Source organism: Grus americana, chromosome 1 (assembly GCF_028858705.1).
Source record: "Grus americana isolate bGruAme1 chromosome 1, bGruAme1.mat, whole genome shotgun sequence".
In the NCBI taxonomy this organism is placed as follows: domain Eukaryota; kingdom Metazoa; phylum Chordata; class Aves; order Gruiformes; family Gruidae; genus Grus; species Grus americana.
The window spans coordinates 116,483,418-116,509,263 of record NC_072852.1 but is presented as its reverse complement, the minus strand read 5'-3'; the positions used below and the strand labels follow the sequence as shown (position 1 = coordinate 116,509,263).

Below are 25,846 nucleotides of genomic sequence, written 5' to 3'. Positions count from 1 at the left end.
GGAAATAATTGCTTATGTCTAAACTAGAGTCAAATTCTTGTCCCCTGAAATTGGAACAGGTCCCTGCCATCATGGAACCTCACTCAGTTTCATCAACTGGTGGTCTGGCTCTAGTAGTATTTCTACTGCTTCATGGAAAATATTGCAGATATTGCAGTTTTGCTTATATGGTATGGGCCTTTGCTTTTTTAGGTCTCCTTATTCCCTAACCAGCATGTTACCCGTATGGTGCTCTAGCAGGAAGAAAACTCACTTGCCAGTAGCTCTCGTGTTCATAAGCATCCACCCTGAGAAATCCAGTTTGTTAAAAGTATCTCAGATATCAAAATCTTGGACAAAAAGAGAAAATAGTCTTGCTACCTTAGGACCTCTTTTCAAGAGTAGCATCTGTATGTATGAAGCCTTGAAAAGAGGGCGTCTTTTCTTCCCTGGGGTTGCTAAGTACATGTGGTGTTTGGTAATACATTTTAACTTCGGGTTGATCAGATCCCAAGTACCAGTCGGATTGCTAATTATATCCTTCTGAATGATTGATAAGAATTAGATCCTGACTATATTCTAATTTTGTAAAAGAACAAATTCTATTTCCTATTTCAGAATCGTATTCTGGAGATATTACAAAATGCTGCCCATGTCACCAGAGCTGCCTATGAGCTGATACAAGATCACAGCCTCCTAACCTGGATACTGCACATCTTAGAAAAAAGGTAACTAGGGAAATACTAGTGCAATGGGAACAATTTTACTGTCCGCAGTAGAATAATTACACAACTTGAGAATGAAAACAAGGGTGACAGATAAGGAGATGGCCCGTCAGCTGATATGACATTTTGGCACCCGGGGCCATACTGGCAGAACTTGCCGAACTCTGAAGCGTTGCCTTGTGTTTCTAAAAACAAAATCAAGATGCTTTCAGGCTGTAGTAGGAGGGATGATGGGGAGTTGGGGGTTGGGTTGTACTTTTGAGAAGTATTCTTGCATCCTCTGCACAAAAATGAGATTGCTTCCTCCCCATCCCCCCTGCCCTTAGAATAACAAAGTAAATACGGCTCCTGATCTTGTGTTGTAAGCATTGCTGTTACTACTTGAGGTCTTAGGGACATAAGAAACCAATCTGTCTTGAACAATAACTGCTCAAAGACATGGTGGCAACGGTTGCAATGTAATGCAATTCCTGGTTAGGATCTGACTTCCAAATGAGTGTTTGCTTTTTTTGGGTTTTTTTTCTTTTGTTTTTCAGGTTTTTGGAAAACAAGCTGTTAAATAAAATTATTTCCTTGCTACATACTCTGTGGCTAACAAATTTAGGAGGCAAGAGAGAAAGCAAGAATCAATCCCAGGAGAACAAGAACAGGAAGTTTCTTCCTATTCAGCTTGTAAATGAATTTCTGTATGTTTTGATCACATTAATCAAACACATTCGGTAAGGTTTTTTTTATTTTTTCTTTTTAATCAATTTACATGTCATCCTCTGTCCAGTTTAAAATTTATTAAGGCCAGAAGAATTTCTTGGTCTCTGGTAGTTTAATGCTTTTTTTTCCCCCTTCAGGTTGAATGTTGAGTACTGAATTTTGATGAGATTCCTTTAACAGGAAGGTTTAGCTGTTCAAATACCTAGAGAATAAAATAACAGCTGATGCACAGTTACTGTCAAGTTCTACATCCTTAATTACCGGCCATGCTTAACCAGCTGTGTTCTACCTTTTTCCTGCTGGATTAGAGCCTGCAGTTAGCAATGCTATTTGCTGCGAGGATCTGTCATGCTCTCCAAAGGTTTAGACTTTCTGTGTCTGTACCATGCCTGCAAATCGTACGAGGAGAAACCGTGCAAAGTTCTACACGACAATGTTACCAAAGGGTCGCTCTCTTCTCTCCAGATCTAGAGCACTTAACCTGTCTAAGCACAGCAGCTGCAGCAGGGACGGTAGAAAGCAATCGGGTAACCAGTTCTGTTTGGGTTCATAATAGCATCTGCGGCTCTTCCTGCAGACAAGTGTTGCCACAGCCTGGAGAAGCTATGCTTATTGCCTCAAAATTTTGAAAATTGATGCAACATAAAGAAGCGTAGGTAAAGCTCCAGGCCTTGTGTGCCACCTGCCTTTGCTATTTACAGGCAGGAAGACTATGTTTCATGGTCTGTTCTGCCAAACACTAATGAAGTGAAGCACTGGGGATTCAGTGGGAATGAAACTAATTATTACTGGCATTCTGAGAAGCAAAAGTATATATCTAGAGAACTGCAGAAGAAAACTGTAGGAAGAGACTGTAAGGAGAAAAACCTGTATGTATTTTATTTTATTCATTAGCATGCAGAAAAATACATGGCACTTCTGTTTTCTTTTCGTAGGACTAATTTCGATCCAGCCAAACTGACTCAGTTTTTCAGTACACTCAATTCTGTGTTGGAATACCGTGCTATCGTTGTTGAGGCCTTCAAAGAAATGAGCCGGTTCACTGTGAACGATGGCATTCTCTCGAACAAAGAGATCCTGCTGCTGCTGCATAAGTGGAGCATCATTGAAAAAGACCTGCAACTGCAAGAGGATGTACAGACTCTTGCTCAGAAATACCAAATCAAAGAATTGCTTAGTAAGTACTAAAATATTCCAGGAAAGTAATATTGTTGAGGCTGTTACAAACTAACCATAAAAGTGAGGCAAACTTCCTAGGAAGTAGTATTAATAACTTTTGTCAGACAATCTGATATAGCTTGGGGGAGGAGGAATGGAAATGGAAAGCCATTTTTCAAGTCTTGGTTGTAGTGATTTCTAACTTTTAACACAGTTCTGGAAGCTTTGGAGAAATACAGTTTTAAAAACGGAAAGAGCTTTAAAATGAAACTTAGTTGCAGATCTAGAGTCAGGTGTTGAAAAATTGTATTCTTAAATGAAATTTTAAGGTGCTTGGAGGCTCTCTGCTCAAAGATTTGAACTAATCTGAGTGTGTGGATGGGGGATCTGAAAGTGAAATACAAGTAAAAATTAGCAGTAAAGCAAGCAAAAATGAAATAGCTGATTTTTCTTATTGTCATCAATGTTGGAAGAAAGCAAAAAATACATTTGGACTTGTATGATCTCTCTTGTAATCTTGGTGAATAAAATGTAGAAGGAACTTTGTAGTGGGAGGTGTTAAACAACACTGGTTTCTTGCAAGTACAACAACTGCTCTTGGTGCACATTACAACTTCTATAGGTTTCCTTAAATGTTGTGTATCAGTTAAACTAATTATTAAAATATCACTGTTTTTAAGGGATATTATAAAAGCTTTGTTTTTTCTAAAGTTTTTCACACCCTTTTAGTGTCTTTCTGAGGATTTTTAGAGTTGTTATTATAGCGACATCTGTAACTTGCTATATATGCAGTTTTAAAAAAAATCTGTTGCTCCAAGCCTTGGCAGCTTATAAAGCAGTCAAAAAATATGGCCTTATCAGAAATTTTGTTTCTGAGGTTTCATTTCAAGAGTTGTCCCCATCCCCACGGCCCCCAGGGAAAAAACACTGAGATGCATTTGGTTGAATTTAAGTGCAACGTAACTGAAATTACTGATGATTTTCTCAAAGACTGCTCAAAAGCAGATTGCCATAAAATCCTCTGTGCGGTATGGCGGTGGCAAAGCGCTGTTGCTCTCGGGGAGCTTTGCTGCTCCCATGACACAGGGCAGCACCTAACAGAGGGCAGCCTGGCGTTACAAAGTTCGGCTGCCCGTCTCTTCCCTTGGGGTGTGAAAAATCCACGTGCCCTGGGTTGACAGCACCCCGCCAGCCAGACGCTCAGCCAGGATGCTGCTGTGCTGGAGGAAGGTGGGTTTCGCCGCTTTCGCCTGCGCCATTCGAAAGCAGCGTAGCTGTGCTGGTATCTCCTTCCGTAGGCTGTGCCTCCGCTCGCCCGGAGAATAGCGGCTTGAGTATTTCTCACGAGGCGGTGTAAATAAGGTAGCCTTACTGGCAAAACTGCATCTTGTGGACCTCTGAAATTCTGCCTTGGCCTGGCTGGGCTTTGGGCCAGGGCCTGGGTGGCGTTATCGCTCACCTCAAAGCTGGGCGATCCGGGTCAGAAAAGTGTTTCAGCCTGTGAGTCACTGGGAGCTGCTTCTGGCCCATTTGCTCTGAATTGCATAGGCTCAATTAGGCTGCTAAATGAGGCTAGTTCTTATCCTTTTAGCAACTGAGACAACACATGATACCCTCTTTCTTGTGTAATTTCGTACCAAGAAAATCCTTTGGAGTATCTGATGGTTGTTTTGGTGGTGGTTTTCTTCTTACAGAAAATATTAAAGAAAAGAACAAATCTCAAGGCTCATCTCATGCATATCATCACATTCGGAAAAAGAATGAGATCGAAAGAGAAGGCGATGCCGCTGCAGACCTGGAAGTCTCTGAGTTGGAGAAATGCAGACATCATCTGAATTCCATATTTGCCCATTGGGAGCCTGTTTTCCCAGTGCCACCTACCAAACATCAAGGGGAGCCCCTCAAATCTGCTGACCGTGAGGATGAAACAGTCGGTCTTACCTGCGCATCCACTTACGTCGTAACTAAGTGGCTCGTAAAGTCCATGGTTGAGCACAGCCTCAATGTGCAAAGTGTTTCGTTAACTCTGCGGTGGCTGCAGCACCGCATCTTGCCGCACCCAGTGGCGGTGCAGGAGATGCTCAGGGATGAGACACTGAGAAACAACATCTTCAAATTTTACACCCGGATCTGCGAGGCCAGCAGTGGAACAGCTGGGCTCTTGGAAGAGCTCTGTTTGTTCAGTTCAGTCATGCTTCACCTCATGGATGCTCAGGGCCTGACCAACAACAGCTTTCACGAACCTGTGAAGACATTGTGCCTGTCAGCAATGACGGAAGAGGATGCGAACAAGAAAGGTAACTCGTCTTTTCCTTTTCGCTCATGTTACGAGGTGGTAATGGTAGAAAATAGGTAGTTCCATGGGTTGGGGGTTTTTTTTGTTTGTTTCTTTTTTAATTCATCAAAAGAGTTTGAAGTAGGCCCATGTCCGCTGGTGCTCATAACTTCACAAAGTAAAAGTGATGTCTTTGGTGGTACGGGCACAGGGGTTGGTAGCACAGAATAGGGTCACACTCTAGGGGTCTCTGATAGTACGATAGTCATAATCCCTCAAAGAAACTTTCCTTTCTAGGACTAAAATGGAGTTCAGTGAGGTATAAAAAATAGAATTCCAAGGGGAAAAATAGTGTGCAACAAATGAGTCCCTGTGGGTATGGATTCTGATGCATATGCTGCTCAATGTTATCATTTGATAGCAAAAGCCACAGGTCAGATTTCAAAGTTTTTTATTTGAAGAGGCCAGAAGGTTGTGCTAACAAGAAACAGTTTTTTCTTTTGTTAGTGTGGGGAGGATCATTGGCTTTGCATGGGCAAAAACCCCACAAATTTTCCACCTAAGAAAAAAGCTAGGAAACTAGTTCAAAACATAGGTCTGGAGGTAGAATGGTTTGGTTTTGTATTACTATGTGGAAATAGAAGAATATCTGTTCTGATTTTTCTCTTAATTTTTCTTCCACAGCTGTTTGTGTATTCCTGACTTCTGTTTACATTGGGGACATATGGCTTGGAGCACAGGAGCCAGATATGTTAATAACCCATGTCAAATTGATCTGCAGAAGTACAGATGATAAATTGAACGATGAAGACTTGGAAACTCATAAACAAGCAGAAGAAACTATTATGCCTCTTTGCAAAACCCTTTACTTGGCTACACTGGGGCCTTAATTCAGCAAGCTGACACTTAGACGTTAATGTTATATGCTCTGCCATCCTTGCTGCGAGCCGTGAAACCCTCCTGAACTGTTCTCCATACAAATCTAACTTGTTTTGTCATAAAGATCAATATTTTATTACTGTGTGCAAACTCAGAGGGGGGAAAATTGTATTCATCATCTCTCAGTGGAACATTAAAGCTGTAATTTCCCTTTTCTTGAACAGTATGGGACACTGAATGTTATTTATATCATTTTTATTACAGGCATTTTTAACTTTATGAAGAACCAAAAAAGAGTGATTAGCACATTGCCTCTGGACTGTATTTCAGTCCCCATGTAGTTAAAATCCCTCCTCTCTCCGCTGTAAAATGGGGAAAAAAGACTGCATTACTTTACCACAATGTGGTATAAGCGCAAAGAACGAGTAGTCAGAGGTTTAGCCATGATGGTTTACTACTATTTCTTGAAGAACACAGTTTCTTTTATGATATGTGATACCAAAACCAGTATGAATAGAAGACTGAACACTGGAATTGTGCTGGTCTGGGATTCTTCTTGGTTTAAAATTATATTGCTTTTGTAAGCATTTATATGGGAGCTGGTCTGTTTTTATTCTCCTTTCTGTTTTAATTAAAAAAAGCCCTGACCATCATCACTGCTGAGACTTGCAACAAAGGCCCGTCTTCCCTCCGTTCCGAAAAGATGAGAGATGGCAATAAACCCAAACGACTCACTGCTCATTGATTATACATGGGTTTTTATTGGAAATTCTCTGTGAAATCTGATAAATATTTCTTGAATGTGGCCACGAGGGCAGTTTAACATACCAGATATGCAAACATGCAGAGCCTGAACTTGAAACTTTGAAATGTAAAACAGGATTTATTAAATTGACTCATGAATATGTGCTGTGCCTACGTACTTTGTACAAATTCTGTACAGGGAGAAAAAAAATCAGAAATGCACACTCCTTGTGATGTTTATTTAATTTTTTTTAAATAAAAAAGTGAGATGCGAATAACGAGGATTGCTTCTACATATAAATATTCTTGTCCTAAAGAAGTCATAATATCTATATCAAGACTTAATTTAAAAATAAAAAATACTTCTTGAAAAAGAAGTGAGCTCATTAGAGGCTAAATTTTGTGTCATTTAAAATCTGTAGGGTGCATGACATCAGGAAATTTTCTTTGCAATGAAAAAAGCATATTTTAGTTAAATAAAAAACCCCAAAACAGCCAGAAAGATGTCCTGTCACCTCATCTAACTAGAAAAGAAAACACTCGTGACACATAGGGATGGAGTTTTTCAGCTGTCTTGAGGGATCGAGTACATCTAACTGTGGTTTATAGTATGAGTTTCTTGAGAGAATTAAAGAACTAAGGTAAGACCATTCAACCAACCTAAGGGCAGTAATGCAGAAACATATTTTCTCTACCCATCTCTATCTTAATTGGCAATAAATTAAATTAATTTCCCCCAAGCTGAGTCTGTTTTGCCCATGATGGTAACTGGTAAGCGATCTCCCTGTCTTAATCCTGATGAAGGAGCTTTTTCATCCCATTTCTCCCTCGTCCTGTTGAGGGGGAGTGAGAGAGCGGCTGGGTGGGCAGCTGGCAGCCAGCTGCAGCCAACCCACCCCGTTGTGTCACGTCGTGTAGTGTAGCCCCCTCGAATCCCCTAATAAATTAATAAATAATTAAAATCCTAAATGCCACAACGCGGATGTTACACAGTCTCCCAACAAGTTGTAAGCCCAGAGTGGTTTTGGGTATGCGCTTGCGTGTCTTGTACTAGCAATTCACGTGCCCTTTGGCTGTGTTTGCTTAAAAAAAAATAAATTGTGTAATTGTGGTACCTGCAGGAGCAGAATTCATGTGTTGAAGCTCAATCAGTTGGGAGAGTTCTTGAGCGAGATCTGTTTCTGGAAACTGGTACAGCGGATGCAAAGAGGCATGCTAAATTACTTACGCTTAAACAGCTTTTCGCACACCTTGCTATTTCCCTCTGGATGGAAATAGTGAATTCTGAATGCAGTTTTGGCACTGCTGAAATAAGGAAGGTAACTTCCAAGCTTATAGCGGGCTTTAAAAAAGATTATTATGAAGTTCTAGAAATAATGGTCAAGTATCTTTAAAAGCAGGTTAGAGGTTGAATGATTTGTATGTGTGAATTACTGCCAACATATTCAAAATGCATTTTAGTAAACTATATACATGGAGAGTCATTACCTTAAGAAATTGAGCTTGATTAAAATAAATTGTGGAGAGCATTTGGAAATGGAAAACTTGCCCCAGATATGGGCCTATGTTTTAAAACAAGGAGTTTCTACAGTTTAATACAGGTTACTCACTCTGATGCTGTTCTTGTGATAAGAACTGTGTGGACAGAGCTCCAGAGCTCTCTGCAGGAGGCCCAGCGGTCCGGTCTGCCCTCACAGGCGTCATTCCCAAACTTCACAAAAAGTCAGTGAAGCCAACAGCCCCAAAGAATATGTTGCTTCCTGTTGTACCTGGTGTATAGACCACCTACAGTTTTGGGTTGCAGGTGAGGCTCCTCAGGATTTGAAATGGATCTCAGCCCAGCGATGGGCTGCTGGTGCTCAGACAAGGGCATCTGACACGTTAGCAGACTTCATACAGCGTGAGGGACCAGGCAGAATGATGTGGCCTTTCAGGGGACGGTGGTTTGGGGTAACATTGTTATGGAAGTCAACTACGAACCAGCAGCATGAGCTGATTTGGGTCATGCTTTGTTGACTGATGGGTGCAGCATTTCAACCGCCCATGCATGCTGCAGACCACACGGGGAAGGCACCTGTTAATGGAGGACTCTGGGGGAAGGGGAAATAAAAGTGCTCGCTGGGGAGAGCAAAGAACTGGAAGGACCTTGAAATGGGTACGGATGGAAGTGTGACAGAAGGAGATGCATTTTGCATATTATTTATCACTGCTTATATGCCTTATGCTATGTGCTTTCCGTAAATCTCCGTAATTCGAAAGGGAAAAAAAAGTCTTTTCAGTGGTTGTGTACTTTGAGTCATGTACCAGTGCAACTACTAAAAGAACACCAGTTGTTACAAATGGGAGTATTTACTTTTCAGAAATCCCCTTGGAATCCATTTGTAGCGAAGAGCTTCTTGAAAACCAGGGTGACAGAAGTCGGGAGGGAGGGAGGGAGGGAGGGAGGAGGCTGCCGGAGCAGACTGCGCCAGCAGGCAGTGCAGAGCTGTTGCAGAAGAGATGCTCTAGCTCGGGTTCGACACACATGGCAGGAATGATCGAAGTGCAGCTTCTGCATCCTTGAGGAGGAAAATGGGTCTAGATGGCCAGGTCCTCTTCAGACTGCCTGTGAGGATACCGTGTGATTGCAGTAGCGTTAAAGGTAACTCTGCCACTGTGCACTGGGAGACCTGGTGCCAACGAGGGAGTTGATTCACGTCTCCTGCAAGAACCACTGCAGCTCTAGCAAGAGGTGAGGGTACCTGGGGCAGGGGAAGGCTGCTGCGGCCATCTGAGCTGACCGACGGAAATCTTTGGTTCTCTGATGTATCTCTGCCCACGTTGCACCGTCAGTTCCCGCAGCCTTTCCTTGTTTTCTCCATCTGCCCGTGACTCGGTCTGACTCAACAGACTCTGCGCCTTCACAGCTTTCCAAGCCCAACACCAGTAGCAGTCAGTTTGCTCAAAAAGCAAACTGCAGAAGTGTTTATTTCCGAGATTAAAAACTAAAACAAAACAACAACAACCCACAATACAAACCTATGCCTGGTGGCTTGGTCTGTCTCTTGTGTTTTTTTAACACAGCCCAACCCACCTGCTCTCTGGTAACATCATAGCCCACCCCCACACCCTCTCCCGTACGCAGCATTAGGTGGCTCTGGCAGTGCTTCACTGTAGGAGTTTTTGCTGCCCGCTTGGGGACGTGGGATTTCTAAGCTTCTCCTCAAGTTTTGAATGAATGTTGTGTTGTCCTCAGCCCAGCGACTAGTTGCGCAGTCTTGCATTTATTCCAGCCCTCACTGCCTTCCTCAGCCCTGCTCTGCAGTGCCAGCTCCACGCTTACTGGAGCCCTAAGGGCTCCTCACCTTCTCATGGACCTTCACCTGCTTCTGCTTGGGTTCGATGGAGCTCCGTGGATGAGGAGAGGTGGAGAGAGCGGAGGCCACTGAACGGGGAGGGAGTGTGAGTGGCCCTTCCAACTCTGCTCCAGCTGAGCTAAAACCATCCTCTCCACCCCACCAAAAAGCTTCTGTGACCCTCACATAGGGCTGTGGCTTCTGTTAAACCATTTGTCAGTCCCAGCTGAAAGCAGGCAACTCGTGCAGAAATGTGATGTTGCTTTTGTGGTTTTGCTAGCATTTTCCTTTCATATAAACTATGATAAACATACTTCTAATGCCTGGGTAACTGGCAGGTACCATTTCAAGACTGTTCAATATTAACAGTTGCTTTTCCACCTACCATTTCAAAATGAAAGCAAAAAGCAACTGGTTATTGGTAGCAAAACTGTTTCTGGGCAGTTGGTAGAGCTAATGACTTGATTCAGTAAGGCACTCAACTGAGATAGATAGTGCTGCCATTAGCTTTTTTAAAGGCCGTTCTAGGTAAACAGTGTCTTAATAAATTTTAAATAGCACAAACTTTTTTTTTGCAATAGAAAAGTAAAGCAAAAGCATATTCTATCCTTGAGGGAACTGCTGAGCTTTAAGTTAAAATTTTATTGTTGTTGTTGTGCTTGACATTGTTGCTTGTTTTTCAGAAGATGACCAAGTGGAAATGTCACTAAGATGCAGCTGGTAAGAGTGTGACCTGAGGGTAGAGCCAGAAATAGATGACTTGTGGCTCTCATGATCTATAAACAATATTGACTATGCTGCCTGTTCACTAAGATCAATGGGATGCTGCTTTCTTTCACAGCAAGTGAAAACTGATGCTGCCCAGACACCGCCGAGGATAACAGGGCTCAGCGTGCCTTCAGGTGAGCAAGGCAGAACCCTGTACAGGACTCGGGGCGTACCTGCTATAGACTTTCTGCCGGAGGAGTAAATCTGCTCTCAGCCAAATGGGTCTTAATGGGAATCACTCAACCGGCAGCACTCCCTTTGCACTGTGTAACAGAGAGGAGTTTGAACCTGAATCCTTACTTAGAGAAATTTTACAGTCACCATCATCAGGATCTAAATTGCTCTTCTAATCAGGCAACTCCAGCAACGTGGCTCAAATATGGCCGTTAGGACTTCTTTTTCTGCATCCAGGATTTATCAGGTTTGGCTTTTGTTGAAAGACCTTTTTTTTTTTTCTTCTTCTCCTGAACTAATTCACATTTGTGGTATCAGTGTTTAACAGGCAGTCACAGCACTGAGCTTTTCTCTGCAGTCAGGAGAACTGTAGTGCTGGTTTCGTTTAACCTGCTCCAGTTTTAATTCAGGCTCAGATCCTTCCATGAATGCCAATTTCAACTGAAAGGGAGGTAGGTGTTTGAGGAGCCACCACATCTGAGCGAGACTGTTCACCATTGGAACTGCTTTCTTCTACCTGGTTCCGTACAATCACTTGTCTGTAATAAGTGGAAAAAAAGAAAAAAAAAAAAGTACAGTTATCAGGTACATCTGTTTGGAAGACAGCAGCAGTTTCATAAGGAAGTATATTATCAAAGTTTTAAAAAATGTAGAAGATGGTTCTTCTAACACAAAAGATATTGAATGCAGCATGAGAGACGCTTTTGGACTTGAGCCCTCTTTAATCTACCATGAGAATCATGTCCTTACCTGGAAACAGAGTACGACCAACAGCGAAAGCGTGAGCTGTGGGTGCTATTTAGTGACTCCCCCCTTCCTCTGCAAGACGGGACCTTAGTCCTGCCCTTAAGCTTGGTTCTTTAGCTGGGCTTTTAAAGAGGAAACTAGAAACTTTGCTATGACTTGCTCTGTAGTGAGGGTAAAGGAGCTGTCGCAGCTGGTCCTGGGACGAAGGAGGAGAAGAGCTTCACGTGACTGTGAGCGGGTGTACAAGGGACACAGACACTTACACTGGGGGCAAGAACAAGAGGGATGTGTGGCATATGGGAGAGATTCCCTAACATTGGGGTTGGGAAAAGGCACGACACAGCTCTAAGGAGTGGTGCAGATCTGAGCAAGAAAATGGGACAGACTTAAAAACGAGTGGGTAGGACTAGAGTAGCAGGAAATTTTCAGTGTATAGGTAATAACAGCACAAAGATGCATGGTTCTGAGGGAAAAACAAATTAGTGGTGGGGTGGACGGGGCGATGCCAGGAGAACAGCAGAGCGTACCCAGCCTCCTCCTCCCTGAGCCCTCCTCCCAGCAGCTTCCAAAACTTCACCCTTTAAAAATAAATAGCTGATGAGTCCTGGCCTAGAAGCGCTAAGTTCAATTCAATATGGCTAAACACAAGATCCCAACAACTATATCCCCTATATCCTTAAGGCTTCAAAGGTGGGGAGGAAAATTACATTGGGAAGAAAAATGTAACCCAGAAGTGAGAATGAAAATGGAAAATTTTTGAGAAGTCTTATTAATGTCCTGGAGCCATGGCTTCAGAGACGAGAAAGAAGGCATCTTGGACTAAAAGTCACATTTGTTTCAGTGACTAGACAAATGTAAAACCCAAAATCTAAAAAACCAAGATAGAGTAAATGGGATGAAAAGGAAAATAATTATTTGTAAGTATTTGGAGGAAGGGAAATATCAACTTTATAACTTCAAATTTATATTGATTAACTGCTAATGAAAGCTTAAAGTATCTGTGCCTGACAAGACTAACACAGCAGGGATTATGCTTAATGGCAGTTTGAAAAAACCGAAACAAACCCCCAAAATCTCAGCAGTGGGCCCGCTGCAGGATGGAGGCAGGCAGATTTGGGGGTTTCTTTGCTACAGCACAGGCATATTCAAGAGATCTCTCTCCTCTCTGTCTGACAGAAGCAAGACAAAAATACTCTTACCAAAACAGGATGTTTTCTTTCCAGTCCATTAAGTAGCTAAATATCATCAGCTAGCTATCCGTGTTTTAAAATCAGCTGGAGAACTTGCATCCCAGAGACCTGGAGACTGTCTGAGGAGAACTCTGGCCGGCTCCGGTTAATGGTTAACCATCCCTGGAACAGCAGGGAAGTTTGAGGAGGCTGGAAGAGCCCTGGTGTCCCAGTACTCGGAGAGAGTGAACTGGTCAAGCCAGGTCACTGTAAGGCAGCGCAACTGACCTCAGCCCCAGGCAAAATCATGGAATTAAAGCTAAGATAAGATACAACTGAAAAAGTATTTCAAAGGACAAAAAACCTAATTCCAGACAGTGTGGTTTTATAGAAAGACAGGTACAGTGAAAAATGTCTGATGTCCTTTTTTGAGGGGTACACGATTTGGAGGATAAAGGGAGCTGCACATACGTAGCTATTAAAACTGCAGTAAGGTGTTTGACTTAATATTCCATACTGCTTTCTTTAAAACAAGCTGTACAGGAACCCCATCAAACAGGTGTTATGTGAACTAGGCTTCTCCAAGAATAACTGGAGAATGATCTCTGACTGTTTCTAGCAGAGCTCCACAGGCACCTGATCCTCTTCAGCATTTTCATCAGTGATCTGGAAGTAAATATAAAATCCCTCTGAATGAAAGCTGCAGATAAAGGTACAGTGATACAAGGAGGAGCAAACAGTCATATAGCCCAAAGTGGACAGTCAGGTAAGGTGGACCTATTCACACAATATTAATATATTAATTTTAAAGCCTGGCAATCATCCATTGAGAAGTGTAGATTTCTTATAAACTACTCTTCCTACAAATAGTGAATCGTGGCATACAGGAAAGCTTGCGATAGTGAGAAAAAAAAAAGTTATTATTTTGTATTTATGGATTTCTGGGGACAGGCATGATCTTGAAAGCCTGGAGTAGGTGATACTGTGATTCCAAAATTTCACATATTTATCATACTGTCTACAGTGATCACTTCTTGGCATTCTTCATTAATGAACAACGATATTTTTTTAATGCAAATACATGTTTAGCCCTAATTTTATTGAAGAAGTTTATCAATTAAGCCCAGATGCAATGCCAAGGCATTCTGATTTAACTAGGCAGATGATAAATGAGAAATACTGACCAACTTAATAACTACAAGAACTTGTTCTCCTCTCCAGGTGTACAGCACCTGTGCAGAGACTTTGGGAGCCTGCATCCCTGCCCTCAGTGGGCAGCACTCAGATCTCCTCCAGTGCACAAGTTGTCTGTGGTTTGGTTTACGTCCCTTGAGAGCAAGCTGACATAATGTCAGGACCGCTTGGACCGGGCATTCTGCACCCTCTGAGGAGATAATGTTGGATGTGATAATACGGTTGTTTGTAGGACACTATTTGAATGCACAGCTCAAGGGTTATTTGAATCTTTTGATTGTCTCTTGTACATGTCGGTCTGGTCACTATTAGATAGGAAGCCTTTTTGTGTCATTTAAAAGCATTTAACAGTATGAAAACAAAAAGCCCCGTCATTTCAGTTTGTAGAAGAAAGGGCAAGAACTAGGAAAACCTTCAGAAAGCAACGGAGAGCACTTTAATGCTAACACAGCCAGCCTGCTTCCCAGTAACTGAGCCCAGCCCACCTGGATGGATCTTTGCCTGGTGGCACCAGCCTTGGAGAACATCTGAGCAGCAGCTGCAGAGGGCACGTTCTGACCTCGTGTTCAGCAGATGGTGTCCTCCAAACTGCAGTCTCAGCGCGTGGGATTTCTGGAGGGACGCTGGCTGCTGGTAAGGAACCTCTCTGCCTGGCTTTCAGTTCACACATACATTCACGCAGTGGCCCATTAGTTCAGCCCATTAGTTTTCACCCGGAGATCAGTTATCTCTGAACAACCTCAGCACCACCCTACCAAGTGTAGTACCAATCCCAGGCCTTTCTCCACTGCCATGATACTTGCTAAAAGGGATGGAGCGTGTTTCTTTAGATGACAGGAGTGAGAACGCTTTCCTGTGAAGACGCTGTAATTTGAGTCACTCCGGTGACTGAAGTCTCGTGCCAGGCTTTGACAGTTCATAGCTAACCGTTTTTACAGCCCCTGCCCCTGTGGGTCTGACAGCTGCTCACATCAAAGGGAGCTGGTTCTGGCAACATAAAAAGAGAAAGTTCTCCCAGCGATGGAGGTGTGGAGGACAGCTTTCTCCCTTGAAACCAGAGGCTTGAGAATAGCAAGATTTATTATCTGCTGTTTGAGATGATTGAATTCAGAAACTCTATTGGGGAGAAATTGGGATAGGTCCCCAGGAACACTGTGCATGGGAAAGCCAGCTGTAAAGACTTAGCTGCCTCAGCTGCTTCTGACACAAGGAATGATGCTGTAATCTATGCAGACAAGTCACGTAAACCTCAAATACTTCTCTTGTGAGAGTCCTGACCATGAAATTTAAGTACCACTGAGAACCCCAGTTCTTTCTGAGCTCTTAGCCAATCTTGGCTAGGAAGTGCAAGACACCTGGGTGTGAGAATATGTGATTACCACTAGTCAGACATAGTAGGTGGAGATCGCAGTTGAGTATATCTTAAGTGAGGTTATAGACAGACAAATTACCTCGATCACAGGAAACAGTCGACTGTGATAGGAAAGAGAGGGCTGAAGGAAGTAGAGAACAGGACCAGCTGCCTTAAGATCAGGAGCGTGGTCTGCTTAGCCAGAGAAGTATCTCTCACTAGGATCTTCTTACTAAAGTATTAAAAAGGACTTCCTCTCCCCAAAGACAAGCTAGCACGCCAAAGTAGAGCTATGACACGTCTTACTGTCATCTGGAGGAACGTGGTGTCTTGAGTGTCAAATTCACTGCCTTTGTATACAGGAATAGGTTTTGTTATTGTAATATGCGGTGGTTATATTTTTCACTAATATATATTACAATCATCTGGAAGGTAAGCTGAAAAAAAAGCCCTCTGAAAACTGTCTGCCCTCATGTGAGATCTAGCATACCGCTATAGATTTTTTTTTCTGTCCCAGGGACCAAAACCCCTGAGCTGTCAAATATCCAAATTAGTTCCCCAGTTCCAGGAATGAAGCAGCTGTTGCAATTGATTTGATTGGAGCAAAAATTGAAAAAGCGCATGGACATAGTACAGTCTGTCCACCAAATCAGTGGTTATCTGTCTGTCCATGAAGGAAACTCTCACCTGCAAACTGAGAAGAAAGCTGGCTGCAGAACAAGTGTTTTCAAGCCAACTCCCACATCTCTGTTTGGCAAGTGGTATCCTCGAACTATGTTACCATATGCCCCAGAAATGTTGGGTAAAAGTTGGTGGTAGTCAGGAGAAAAAAATATCTAAACACTGAATTGGGTTTCTTATTGCAAGAAATCTGTTTGAAGCCAGGGAGGCTCATGCTGCCACAAAGCCCAGAGTCCCTTGACCGAGCCTCTCTTGCTACGACAGCAAGAAATATGGACGAGACATGCAGATCTTCCAGCTCTCTGGGTACCCAAGTTTGGGTTTTTTTTTTATTGTACACTGTCTGGTAGAAAAGTGATAACCAGAAGATTTTGGATGCCCACAGCAGTCTCAGTCCCGGCTGTCAGGAATGCACAGCCTCCAGTGAAATGCACGGGAAAACGGGGAGTCCTCCTGGGAGGTCCAGGAACTTTCCCTTCCACTGCATGAAGTTCCAGCCTTGGCTGGGAACTGTCTCCAGCCTCTAAGCCTTATTTTTCTGTATCATTTTGGTTGGTAAGACACAAAGTTGAAGCAACTCTTAATACTGGCTCTCGATTACAGCAGCATGGTAATCAGCTGCCCTGGCATGCTAACGGGTTTGAGATAATTGCTCCCATGCCCCAAACCTTTTTTCTTTATTTATTTTGGTAGGGATAGCGTAATGGTAACAAAAGGGACTGGGACATGGATTCCTTGCTGCAGCTCTCTCGCAAGCATCAACCCTCCCCCCTCTGCCGACCTCGCTCATCTGACTTGGCACCAAATTACTTTGTATTGCAGAGAAGAGAGTGGTGCAATCAGATCATGGATTCAGGTCCAGGACCTCTCCGTGTCTAAGGATTATGCTGTGGCATAAGTAGATCTAGTTGTTGCGTATGTCTTTCAGAACACACGTTGACACTGACTCCTTTTCTGCATGGCTACGCAGGTAAAAATCAGCAGAGTGTACTGTGGTAGATGGCGTGCCCTTGCCAAAATAGCAAGACCTTGGTGTACGCAGTGGTGGAAGGGATATAATCACTGCACGTCATACGAGGCCAAAACGTAACGCTCAGGGACCCCACAGAGATCCAGCTGACAACAAAGACAGCTGCCGCGCGGCGGTGGGGGTTTGCTCGACAGTCTACTGAAGCAAGAAGGTACGCTCTTCTGAAGCGCCAGACTTGAAAGCGCGCTTCTGTCACCAGGCGGTTGAGCAAGCTGGAACAGTACGCGCTGCCCTATATGCCCCTGGGCTTGACAGGGAGATGGACGAGCACAGAAACAGTGAAGGTAAAAGTTCTCCAGCCTTGACCGGTGACGTGTATGTACGTTTGTTGGGTGAATGTATCAGAATTATCACGGGAAAAGAGACAGGAGATTTCAATACAGAAATTAGATGATCGTCACACCAAGGGTAACGGATGGATTACATAAAAAAAGACGACGACGGGAGGATGGTGGAAGTTAAGAGGAAGAACTTCTTTCAGGCTCCCGGCTTTGCTTTAATGCTGGAATTGGGAGAAGTGTAATTGGAGCAGGAGTTAAAAAACAAATGGAACTCAGTCAAAAAGGGCAAGGTGTTTTGGGGGGTGAATAGTCTCTTCAGTCCTAAAATTGTTTCAAGCCTAGAAAAATGGTAAGACAGGATGATTTCAAAGCCTAAGCAAATCTCATGCAATATGGCTTCTCATTAATGATTCCTGGGCTCTCCACAAAACATTCCTAGACTTTGCCTTGTTCCCAACAGCTCTTTCGATGGGCAAAATTGAACATATCAAGGATAAATACAGATATTTTTAAGCCAAGTATTTCACTCAGTAACATGATGCAAAAGTGAAAGATTTAAAAAAATTAATGCTTTTGTTTAAGTCTTCGAAACACTCTGAGATTTTCATGTACCTAGACTTCTGCCAGTTTTTAGGAACAGTAAATTAATGGGAACATGCCTCTGTTACCCTGTAATTTTATGTCCATTTCCATGTGTTTCTTGTATTGTTAGCTTGCCTCCTGCTTTGTGGTTTATTTGGGCAAGTTGCCTTTTTTATTGTTGTTGTTACCTTTTGTGAGCATGCCAGAGGCCTTAGGGTGCCAATAAATTAGAATATTAGTGCTCCTTTTTACTGCCATATTATACTCATTTCCCTCGGCTTGTTTGTGACCTAATCTTGAACCTCTGCCTAATCTGCTGAGCTGAATTTTCTGCGTCCTGATCAGATTAGGAGGACCAGTGGGCAAATGCATCCTTGTTTGCATAAAATGTGTTTGCCAGAAAAACTAGCATCAAACAAAGTAAACCAAATGTAGAAAGCTGCAAACAGAAACCTGTCCTTAGACAGAGTTCAAAATCACAGGCAGCATTAGAACTACATTCCCATTCAAGGCGTAGGTGCTGCACATCAGCGGGCGCTGTGTCTCCATCGGGCACCTCCACTACAGCTACCTTCACAGGACAGGGTCTATCATCTTTTAGGAAACTGGGGACGTGCTTGTCAACAGTGAGGTATTTATGCAGCCCCTCCTTTCAGTCATGGAGGTTTCAGGTGGAAGCACCCTACTAGAACGGATTAGCTATTCCATCTGTCTGCCTCTGGAGGATATTTCCCTGTTTTGTCAAGCCCAGCTGTAAAGAGAGTCTGGATGACACAAACATGGGGCTCCGGGGTCTATCCGCCGAGCTAGATCTGCTGCACACGCTCTGAGCCTGAAGATGTTGTCATGCTTTACTGGGCTACTCGCTAGCTCAGACCCAACCCCATCTCCCTAATGCTGAACAGTACTCTACTGACTTAGATCAATTTAATTTAAAGTACTCAGGTGAGAGTGACAGAATCACACCTATAAACTTTAATTGCTAATGAAATGGCCTGAGGCTAATTCCCGGAGACTCTGCCCCAACAGAAATCCCAGTTTGACCATGTTGTCTCACTCCTGAGCTGACTGCTACTGTGAATGCTACACAGCCCTGGTTGGCAGGTGTTTCAACTCATTCCACAACCACACTTCCAACTGATTAATACTCTAAGTGTATTTGTAGTTTTACTATGCTGAAGGACAGAAGTTCAGATCTGGGCCATCTTTGGGAAGGAAGGTATTGTCCTACTGCTGCCAGGATTTGCAAAACAAAACCAACAACAAAAAAGGAAAATTTGCTCGTATCTTCAGCCAATTATAAATCAATAATTTCACTCAGTTAATTTAACCTACAAGAACTTAAAAATGTTTTGGGACTGCATCATACATTTTTAGGCAAGAAGCTTGCCTAACCTTCTGCATAACAGGCCAGAGAATGATATACTATAGGCTCCTCACTGTAATTTTTGGATGAATACAAATGCATGTTTTTCAGATGTTCAGTCATCAAGTAAAAAAAGAATTAATCATAAGCCATTTAATAATGTACTCTAAATTGTTCCAGTGAATCATTACCCTCACAGTACATTTGTGTTTGCGTAGCATCAGCTTCCAGCTGTTGCATATTAGTAGGGTACTTTACCATTTGATAGTTATCATGGGGCTCTTGATTTGGACACTAGAGTTCTACAAGATGCAGACAGTTCACAAGGAGCAACTTTGAGCCACTGCTTCTTGAGAAACTAATTGACTTGAGTTGATTTCTCTCACTGTAGGATGTGTTTCTGGAACTCAAATCATTTCCCCCCCCCCCCCCCATTCTTCTCAATTTCTTTAAAACTCCTTTGAAAGAGTGCATTCTGACATCAGTACAACATTCTTGGGATGATGTAAGCAATGATATACATACTATTATCTTCCTGATCTCACTAATACATTTCCTCTTAATTTGATCAAGGCTTACAGAATTGCTTTGGGAGCATGCTTTACCACCATGATTCCTACTTCCTTCTCAGGTGTGGTTTACAAGAGGTACTTTCCCATTCTGTGTGTTAAACAGACACTCTTACGTCCATAGTATGCAACCTGGGTAGCTGGCATAAGTAAAATGCATGTTGTTTGCCAACATACCAAGCAGTCCAAATTTCTCTGCTTATCCTCATGGTTTACTGTTCCCCCATCCTTCTATCACCTGCAAACCTCACCAGTTAAGGATTTGTTTTTAACCAGGTGATTAATACAAACAAGGAAGAGCTGTGGGTTGAGAGACACTCAAACCAAATAATAACATAAAAAGTGTCATCTCTGTGTGCAATTATAAATGTTGCAATTGCTGGATCACTTGAAGCAGTGAATGAATGTTTCATGCAGATTATTTTATCACACTGATCTATACTTACTTTATCTTTGGTTGTACTTACTTTACTGGAGTTGATCCAGAGCGGGACATATACAGTAAAATAAGGAAAAGAAACGTCACAAACGCAGCAAGCCCAACCCAAAAGGCTATGACAATAGAATCTGTGGACACAACACAGTAATTCTGTCACTGGCACCATAGCAAATATAAAACACAGCAATATGATCTCTATGATCTCTAAGAAAGGTGTGTCATTTAATTAATTCAATGTAATGAAACCCCTGAGAGAGGAATCCGAGTGCCAATTTGTTTAAAGGTTTTAAGAGCCTCCTAGCAGTTTATTGTAACAGTGCATGGCCAGGCCGGGGGAAGAGGTTGGGGGAAAAAAAATCCACTGAGCGTGCTGGTGACTAGCACTATGCGTATATTTAAAAGGTAACACTGAGCACTGATGGTTTTCACAGTTTCAGCTGTTTGGTTACCATTTCTTTTACAAAATCACAGTGCGGTAAGGCATGTGGTATTACTCAAGACTGAGCCTTTACTGCTCAGTGTGTAGCCAAATCCTGCTCTTAGGTGAAAAAGTACAACAATCTATGATCTTTAAGATGATGCTTCTAGGGAGGGAATCTGAGCCTTGAAAATGTTTTCTACCAAGAGACATACCAAGGAAAGCTTGCTGAAAAGTGCCTGTGACCCTCACAGCACCATCAGTCCAGTGGAAAAGAATGTGAACCTTCCCCTGTTCAGCTACAATACTTCTGTAGTCAACATAAAATGGTTCAAAGTGCAGCCTGCTTTATCAGGACTAAGTGGTTTCTTTAAGGAACAAGTAAGTGGATTCCTAGCACCGAAGTATGGGTTCACAATTAGTTTAAACTAGACTAAGACCCTGCCACTGCTGTTATCCCCAGCTCAGAGGAAAACTTCTCTTTTTTTTTAAAGTAATAAAAGAAAAGAAAAAAAAGATAAAGTGATCCCTCATCTGGGTGACCAGTGCTAATAGGAACATGAGCTGCTTGGGGGAGAAAAAGGAGCTGCTCTTTCATGAATGATGGCCATGGTGCTGCTGAAATGACTGCCCCAGTTGCAGGCTCACTTAGATGGGATGAATCTGCTCCTGCCCCAGCAGCACATTCGTCACTGTTTCAAAAATGGTCATTCCTGCGATCAGCGTGGTGGTGGTGAGCGTCCCAGTTAAAGCCTTGAAAAGGTTGGGTGTTCTGCAGGGCACAAGTCAAGAAATGCCCCGAATTCATCACCGGCTACTCACTTAGACTGAGGTGAAAAAGAAGGGTCATTGACTCCAGAGACAAATATTGACCAAGATAAAATAAATCTTCCATCTGAAAGGACAGAAAACATTGTGTTCTTTGAAACAGGTCCAATATGTTTGATTAGGTGTTTCTTTGTGAAAAAGTTCAGAACGTGTTGTCATCAGAGCCACAAAGAGATTAGGGGGAATTATTCCAGCTCCTTTTAAACCTAAAACTAGAGCTGACCCAGCCAGAGTCTTACAAAAAGCTGAGTTTTGACTGGCCTATTGAGAAGTAAGAATGTGGAGGGTCAGCTTATTTTATTCTTCCTCTGTTAAAAAAAGTTTTACTGAGCTTTAATTCAGAGGATGGTGAATTAGCACGTGAGGGGCAATACTCTGACCTGCTTTTCCCAAACTTATTATGGGAAAGAGCGACGGGGTGCTACTGGCCAACCCCAACTCCTCAAGGGAGAATTAGGGGACTTCTGTTTTTTTTAAAAAAAAAAAAAAAAAAGTGCAAGCTCATGGTCCAAGGATATTTTGAAAAGCTCAAAGTTTTGACGTGTTCAAAACCATCAGGACAGAAATGAAGAGTTTGGATTTATAGAATGTCCTATCAGAGCCATTTTGGTTTAATCTTTTAAAAGCGGCTTTAATATGATTCATGAAATTCACTGAAGCTAATCAAACTTACTCCAGGTCTCAGTGGGAGTTTGAACTCTTGAGGGATAAACAGAAACTTCCTGACTGTTTTTAAAGTCCTGCCATTAGGATTTTTTTTTTTTAAACTGGGATAACATAGTCTAAAAATCTATAACAAGCTTTTCTATTGCTAAATTTTACAGTTACTTTTGTGTGTATGTGCATATGTTTTTAAATAGCCTGACAATTCATGGGCCAATTAAGCTTTTCATTATTTTTATACAAAACAGAGAACTGCACAATGCTATTAATAGAAAGCATGACCATTACTTTATAGCTGGATTTAGATTCATTTTCATGAGACAAACACGGTCTCACAATGCTTCAGGGACAGGCCACATAACAGAGGAAAGAAAGGGCAGAGATTCAGGTCTCTGGTTTACATTAAATACATTTAAAAAAACCAGGCAAAATTGAATTAGGGAGCTATAATCCCATCCCAGGGGTTATGACGACGGTATGATTCATGTGGGCTGATTCAGCAATGCGCCTAAACAAACACTCAGGTCCCATCGTAGTCAATCAGCAGAGGCTCTCTGGAATATTGGTACGACGGTTATTGTAATCCTGGAGGTATCCTACATTTTGACAAACTTGGAATGTTTGTGGCTCTCTGAGGGGAAATTATCACATTTCATCTTCAGCACAAAGGGCAAGGACTTGCTGAGCTTAATTCATCTACATACTTCCAAGCACATGAAGACAATAATCCCAACAGTGGCTTTTGAAGGTATAAGAATGTAAATATTATGCAAAGACAGGAAAACCTACAAAGTATATTCATTGCTTGACTAGTGCTTTTATTCAAAACAAGGGAAAAACTGACCAACTGTGGAATTATTTCCCTTGATGTTTTCTTTATAACTTGTAACTCACTGTTCTCCCTCTGGTATTTGGAGAAGGAAGAATAAAAGTACCAAGATGACGCAGTCTCCATTCCTCCTAGACTGCTGACATGGAAAAATGTCTATTTTTATAGGAATAAAAAAAAAAAATCAAAGAACCCAAAACCAACCAACCAAACAAAAAAAACCCCACCCCCAAAAAACAGGGAAAAAAAACTTCCCTTGCTAACAGAAAACCAAACCCAAGACTCTTAGTTTAGCAATTGGTACAGCCAATGTGGGCTCTTTAAAAGACATAAATCATGGAGCAGAACTCCATTTTGATAAGCTGCCTAGAAATATCTTACATAAACAGCTGCCCCAGGGAACACAAATTGCCTTAGCATTAACCTGATGAGGGGAAAAAAATAGTACATCCAAACTCTACACTTGCACGTTTGTTTCTTCTTTGCCTGGGAGCTGAGCAGCTGAAGTACAGAAGCCTGGTTTCCTGCAGATTTGTTTCCCAAAGCTGCACCCAAAGATGATTTCCTTTGGTGTCCAACAGGGCATGATCTCAGCCTGCAGCCTTTTTGTCAGTGAAGGTCTTCACTGACAATGTTGTTCTTCTATTATCTAGTTACCAGCTGTAGGAACTTGCAGATATTTTATATCTTTGAGGCTTCCACTCCTTTGTAACTAGATCAAGTTGGAGTTACTGTAGGAGCAGATGCAATGCATAAACACAAAGTCTGATTGCATAAATCATCTCCTTAGAATATAAAAAGACCTGAAAGGTCTTTAGGGGGAGAGAACAAATAATAATAATAATAAAAAAAATCAGTAAGAGATTGGTTTACTCTGCTTTTTAAATGGAAATAAGGCTTATGAGAGCACTCATAAGCACTCACACACGTGTGTGTGGTAAATTCCTCCATGAAACTATCAACAAATTTAACGTAAATTTAACAGAAGGGGAGCATCTTCTCTCAGCAGCACAATTTCCACAAGTTTCAAGGAAACAGGCAGCTGGGTAAAGAGAAATATCCTACAAGATTGCCATAGAGGGAAACACTGTAACAAACTCCACCTTTATTATGTATCAGGCAACCCTAATGTTATAAAGATGTTATTAACGAGAAAAAAGGGGAAGCATTAGATTCCAAATTTCTGGTTTTTTGCTAAGCCAACCACGTCAGGGACTTACAGCTGGCTTAACCCAGCAGTTTGGGGTGGAATTTGGGGGTAATTACCCGTCTTAATTTTAAAATTAAGATAATTAGAGAACCTGCCCATCACCTGCCTGATCCAAGCAACCAAATTTTGTTCTACAGTATTATGGAGCAAGATTTCATATATGGAAAGATGTGGATATTTACACCACCTTCTTTAAGGCATGGTGCTCTAAATTTGGAGGCAATAAACCCTAGGTTCATCAGAGTGGACAGAAAAACTTTTCTAGAGGCAGTGCAGAATAAGAGTTTCTGCTCCCTTTTCTTATTCTTGCTCTCATAAGGCAAGTGAATGACATGAAGCTCCTAGCATTGTCCAGTTCAGCCTTCACTATTAGAAAGACAGTTTCTTGCAGTGTTAATTAGACAGACATGAAAATATTTTGAAAGACTACAACTTTTTCCTTACAGACCAGGTCACTACAATAACCTTGGGGAAAGCTATTTTAGTCTCTGAAATCATATCTGAACAGTCGTAGTTGTCTTCAGTAAACTAAATAGCAACCAGTAAAGCCCATAGCTTTGTTCACTCAAGTGAGGATACATCTATAGGTAAAGACTTGGCAGAAATCACTGCCTATAGTCTAAGTGACTCAAACATGCCTACCCGCTCTCCCTCAATCCTTGTTAATCCATCCAAGTTAAGCCCTCATGACATAGCTTGTCATTTTATCTTATTGAAACCTAACCAATGCAGTCACATTAGAGAAAAAAAAAATTACTTGCCACTTTAAGTAACCATAAAAAGACATCGCTATCTCACTCTGCAAAACCAAGTGCGAAACGGAATTAACTGTCGCAAGGTGAATTTGATGAATACTATTTCATATTACATACTTTGAAGATAAACTTCTAAACCCAGCAGAATCAGCTTTCACGACAATAAAGTATTTTGACAATAATGTATATTATTAACTTTATCTTAGAGTTCAAAGGAGGAAAGGTAATAGAATATGTTTTCAGTTTGTTGTTCCTGGCTAGCGGAAACATACACTTCTTCTTTTACTATAGTTTTGAATGTTTATCAGTTGTAATGTAAGCCTTATGTCCCAAGACAAAAACGCAATAGTCTTATGAAAAACCCTGCTCATTCAGTCAACTTTTCTGACAGTAGCATGCAGGTAACTAACACCCCAAACTGCAGATTTGCAAGTCATTAGGTTTCCACTTAGCAAATGTCTAAAAAAGAATCTCTCCTTCTAAATAAGTTAGTATCATCAGTCTTGTACTTTCAAATACTGTAAGATAAAGCAAAGAGTTTCAGTATTAGTAGTAACAGTTATTAAAGCAGTGAGTTTGGAAGGCAGACACTCAGCATACAAACCTGGCATGGTCCCTATTGCAAGGAAACCAAAAAATAAGTCAGTGAGACAAGCTATACAACATTTTTCCTGTACTAGATTAGCACTTACTACTCTACAATACTTACATTTATTAACCTTCAACTTGCTTCCATCTACTGGAATTGGATCTATATAATCCCAATAATATTCATACGACCAAAAATACTCAGAGGAGTTTGTTCTGTTAGCCATTTCAGTAGTGCATTTTAAACCAGCTCAGAACTCCAACCAAATACTTTTTTTCATTGTACTTCAGCGCCCTCAGAAAGAGATTGCATAACCGATGCCTATGTAAATCACTCTGGGGTCCCACAGCTCAAGGACTGCCTTGGTGCTAAAAACCATCTAGCAGCAATGGGTATTAAT

General features: G+C 41.9%; 2 protein-coding genes across 7 annotated transcripts in view; one reads left to right on the top strand and one right to left on the bottom strand.

Annotated features, from left to right (window-relative positions):
* The window catches only part of URB1 (URB1 ribosome biogenesis homolog), a 54,367-nt gene extending 47,513 nt beyond the window's left edge, over nucleotides 1-6,854 (top strand). For all 5 annotated transcript variants that reach the window (XM_054813454.1, XM_054813450.1, XM_054813453.1 and 2 more), the window contains 5 exons: nucleotides 598-707; nucleotides 1,241-1,423; nucleotides 2,348-2,589; nucleotides 4,265-4,867; nucleotides 5,530-6,854. In XM_054813454.1, the coding sequence (XP_054669429.1) occupies nucleotides 598-707; nucleotides 1,241-1,423; nucleotides 2,348-2,589; nucleotides 4,265-4,867; nucleotides 5,530-5,735 (1,344 nt within the window). In that variant the 3' untranslated portion in view covers nucleotides 5,736-6,854. The remainder of the gene's footprint in view (nucleotides 1-597; nucleotides 708-1,240; nucleotides 1,424-2,347; nucleotides 2,590-4,264; nucleotides 4,868-5,529) is intronic.
* MRAP (melanocortin 2 receptor accessory protein) lies at nucleotides 4,674-25,780 on the bottom strand. 2 transcript variants are annotated; one of them, XR_008575486.1, is made up of 3 exons: nucleotides 12,692-12,880; nucleotides 8,079-11,284; nucleotides 4,674-4,813 (listed from the first exon to the last, which is right to left on the bottom strand). XR_008575486.1 is itself a non-coding variant. In XM_054813484.1 (3 exons), the coding sequence occupies exons 1-3, from the start codon at nucleotides 25,670-25,672 to the stop codon at nucleotides 11,158-11,160; spliced, it is 333 nt and encodes a 110-aa protein (XP_054669459.1). In that variant the 5' UTR covers nucleotides 25,673-25,780; the 3' UTR covers nucleotides 9,395-11,157. The 2 variants fall into 2 exon arrangements, 1 of the variants encoding a protein (XP_054669459.1); XM_054813484.1 differs by lacking the exons at nucleotides 4,674-4,813; nucleotides 12,692-12,880 and adding exons at nucleotides 20,183-20,282; nucleotides 25,567-25,780 and having other exon boundaries at nucleotides 9,395-11,284.
* Nucleotides 25,781-25,846: the final 66 nt, after the last annotated feature.

Coding starts and splice junctions, on each gene's coding strand:
- MRAP (XM_054813484.1), bottom strand. CDS start 25,672: ATGGCTAACAGAACAAACTCCTCTGAGTATTTTTGGTCGTATGAATAT. Junction 20,283..25,566: donor CAAGTTGAAGGTTAATAAAT/GTAAGTATTGTA, acceptor TTGTGTCCACAG/ATTCTATTGTCATAGCCTTT. Junction 11,285..20,182: donor TCTGGATCAACTCCAGTAAA/GTAAGTACAACC, acceptor CACTTATTACAG/ACAAGTGATTGTACGGAACC.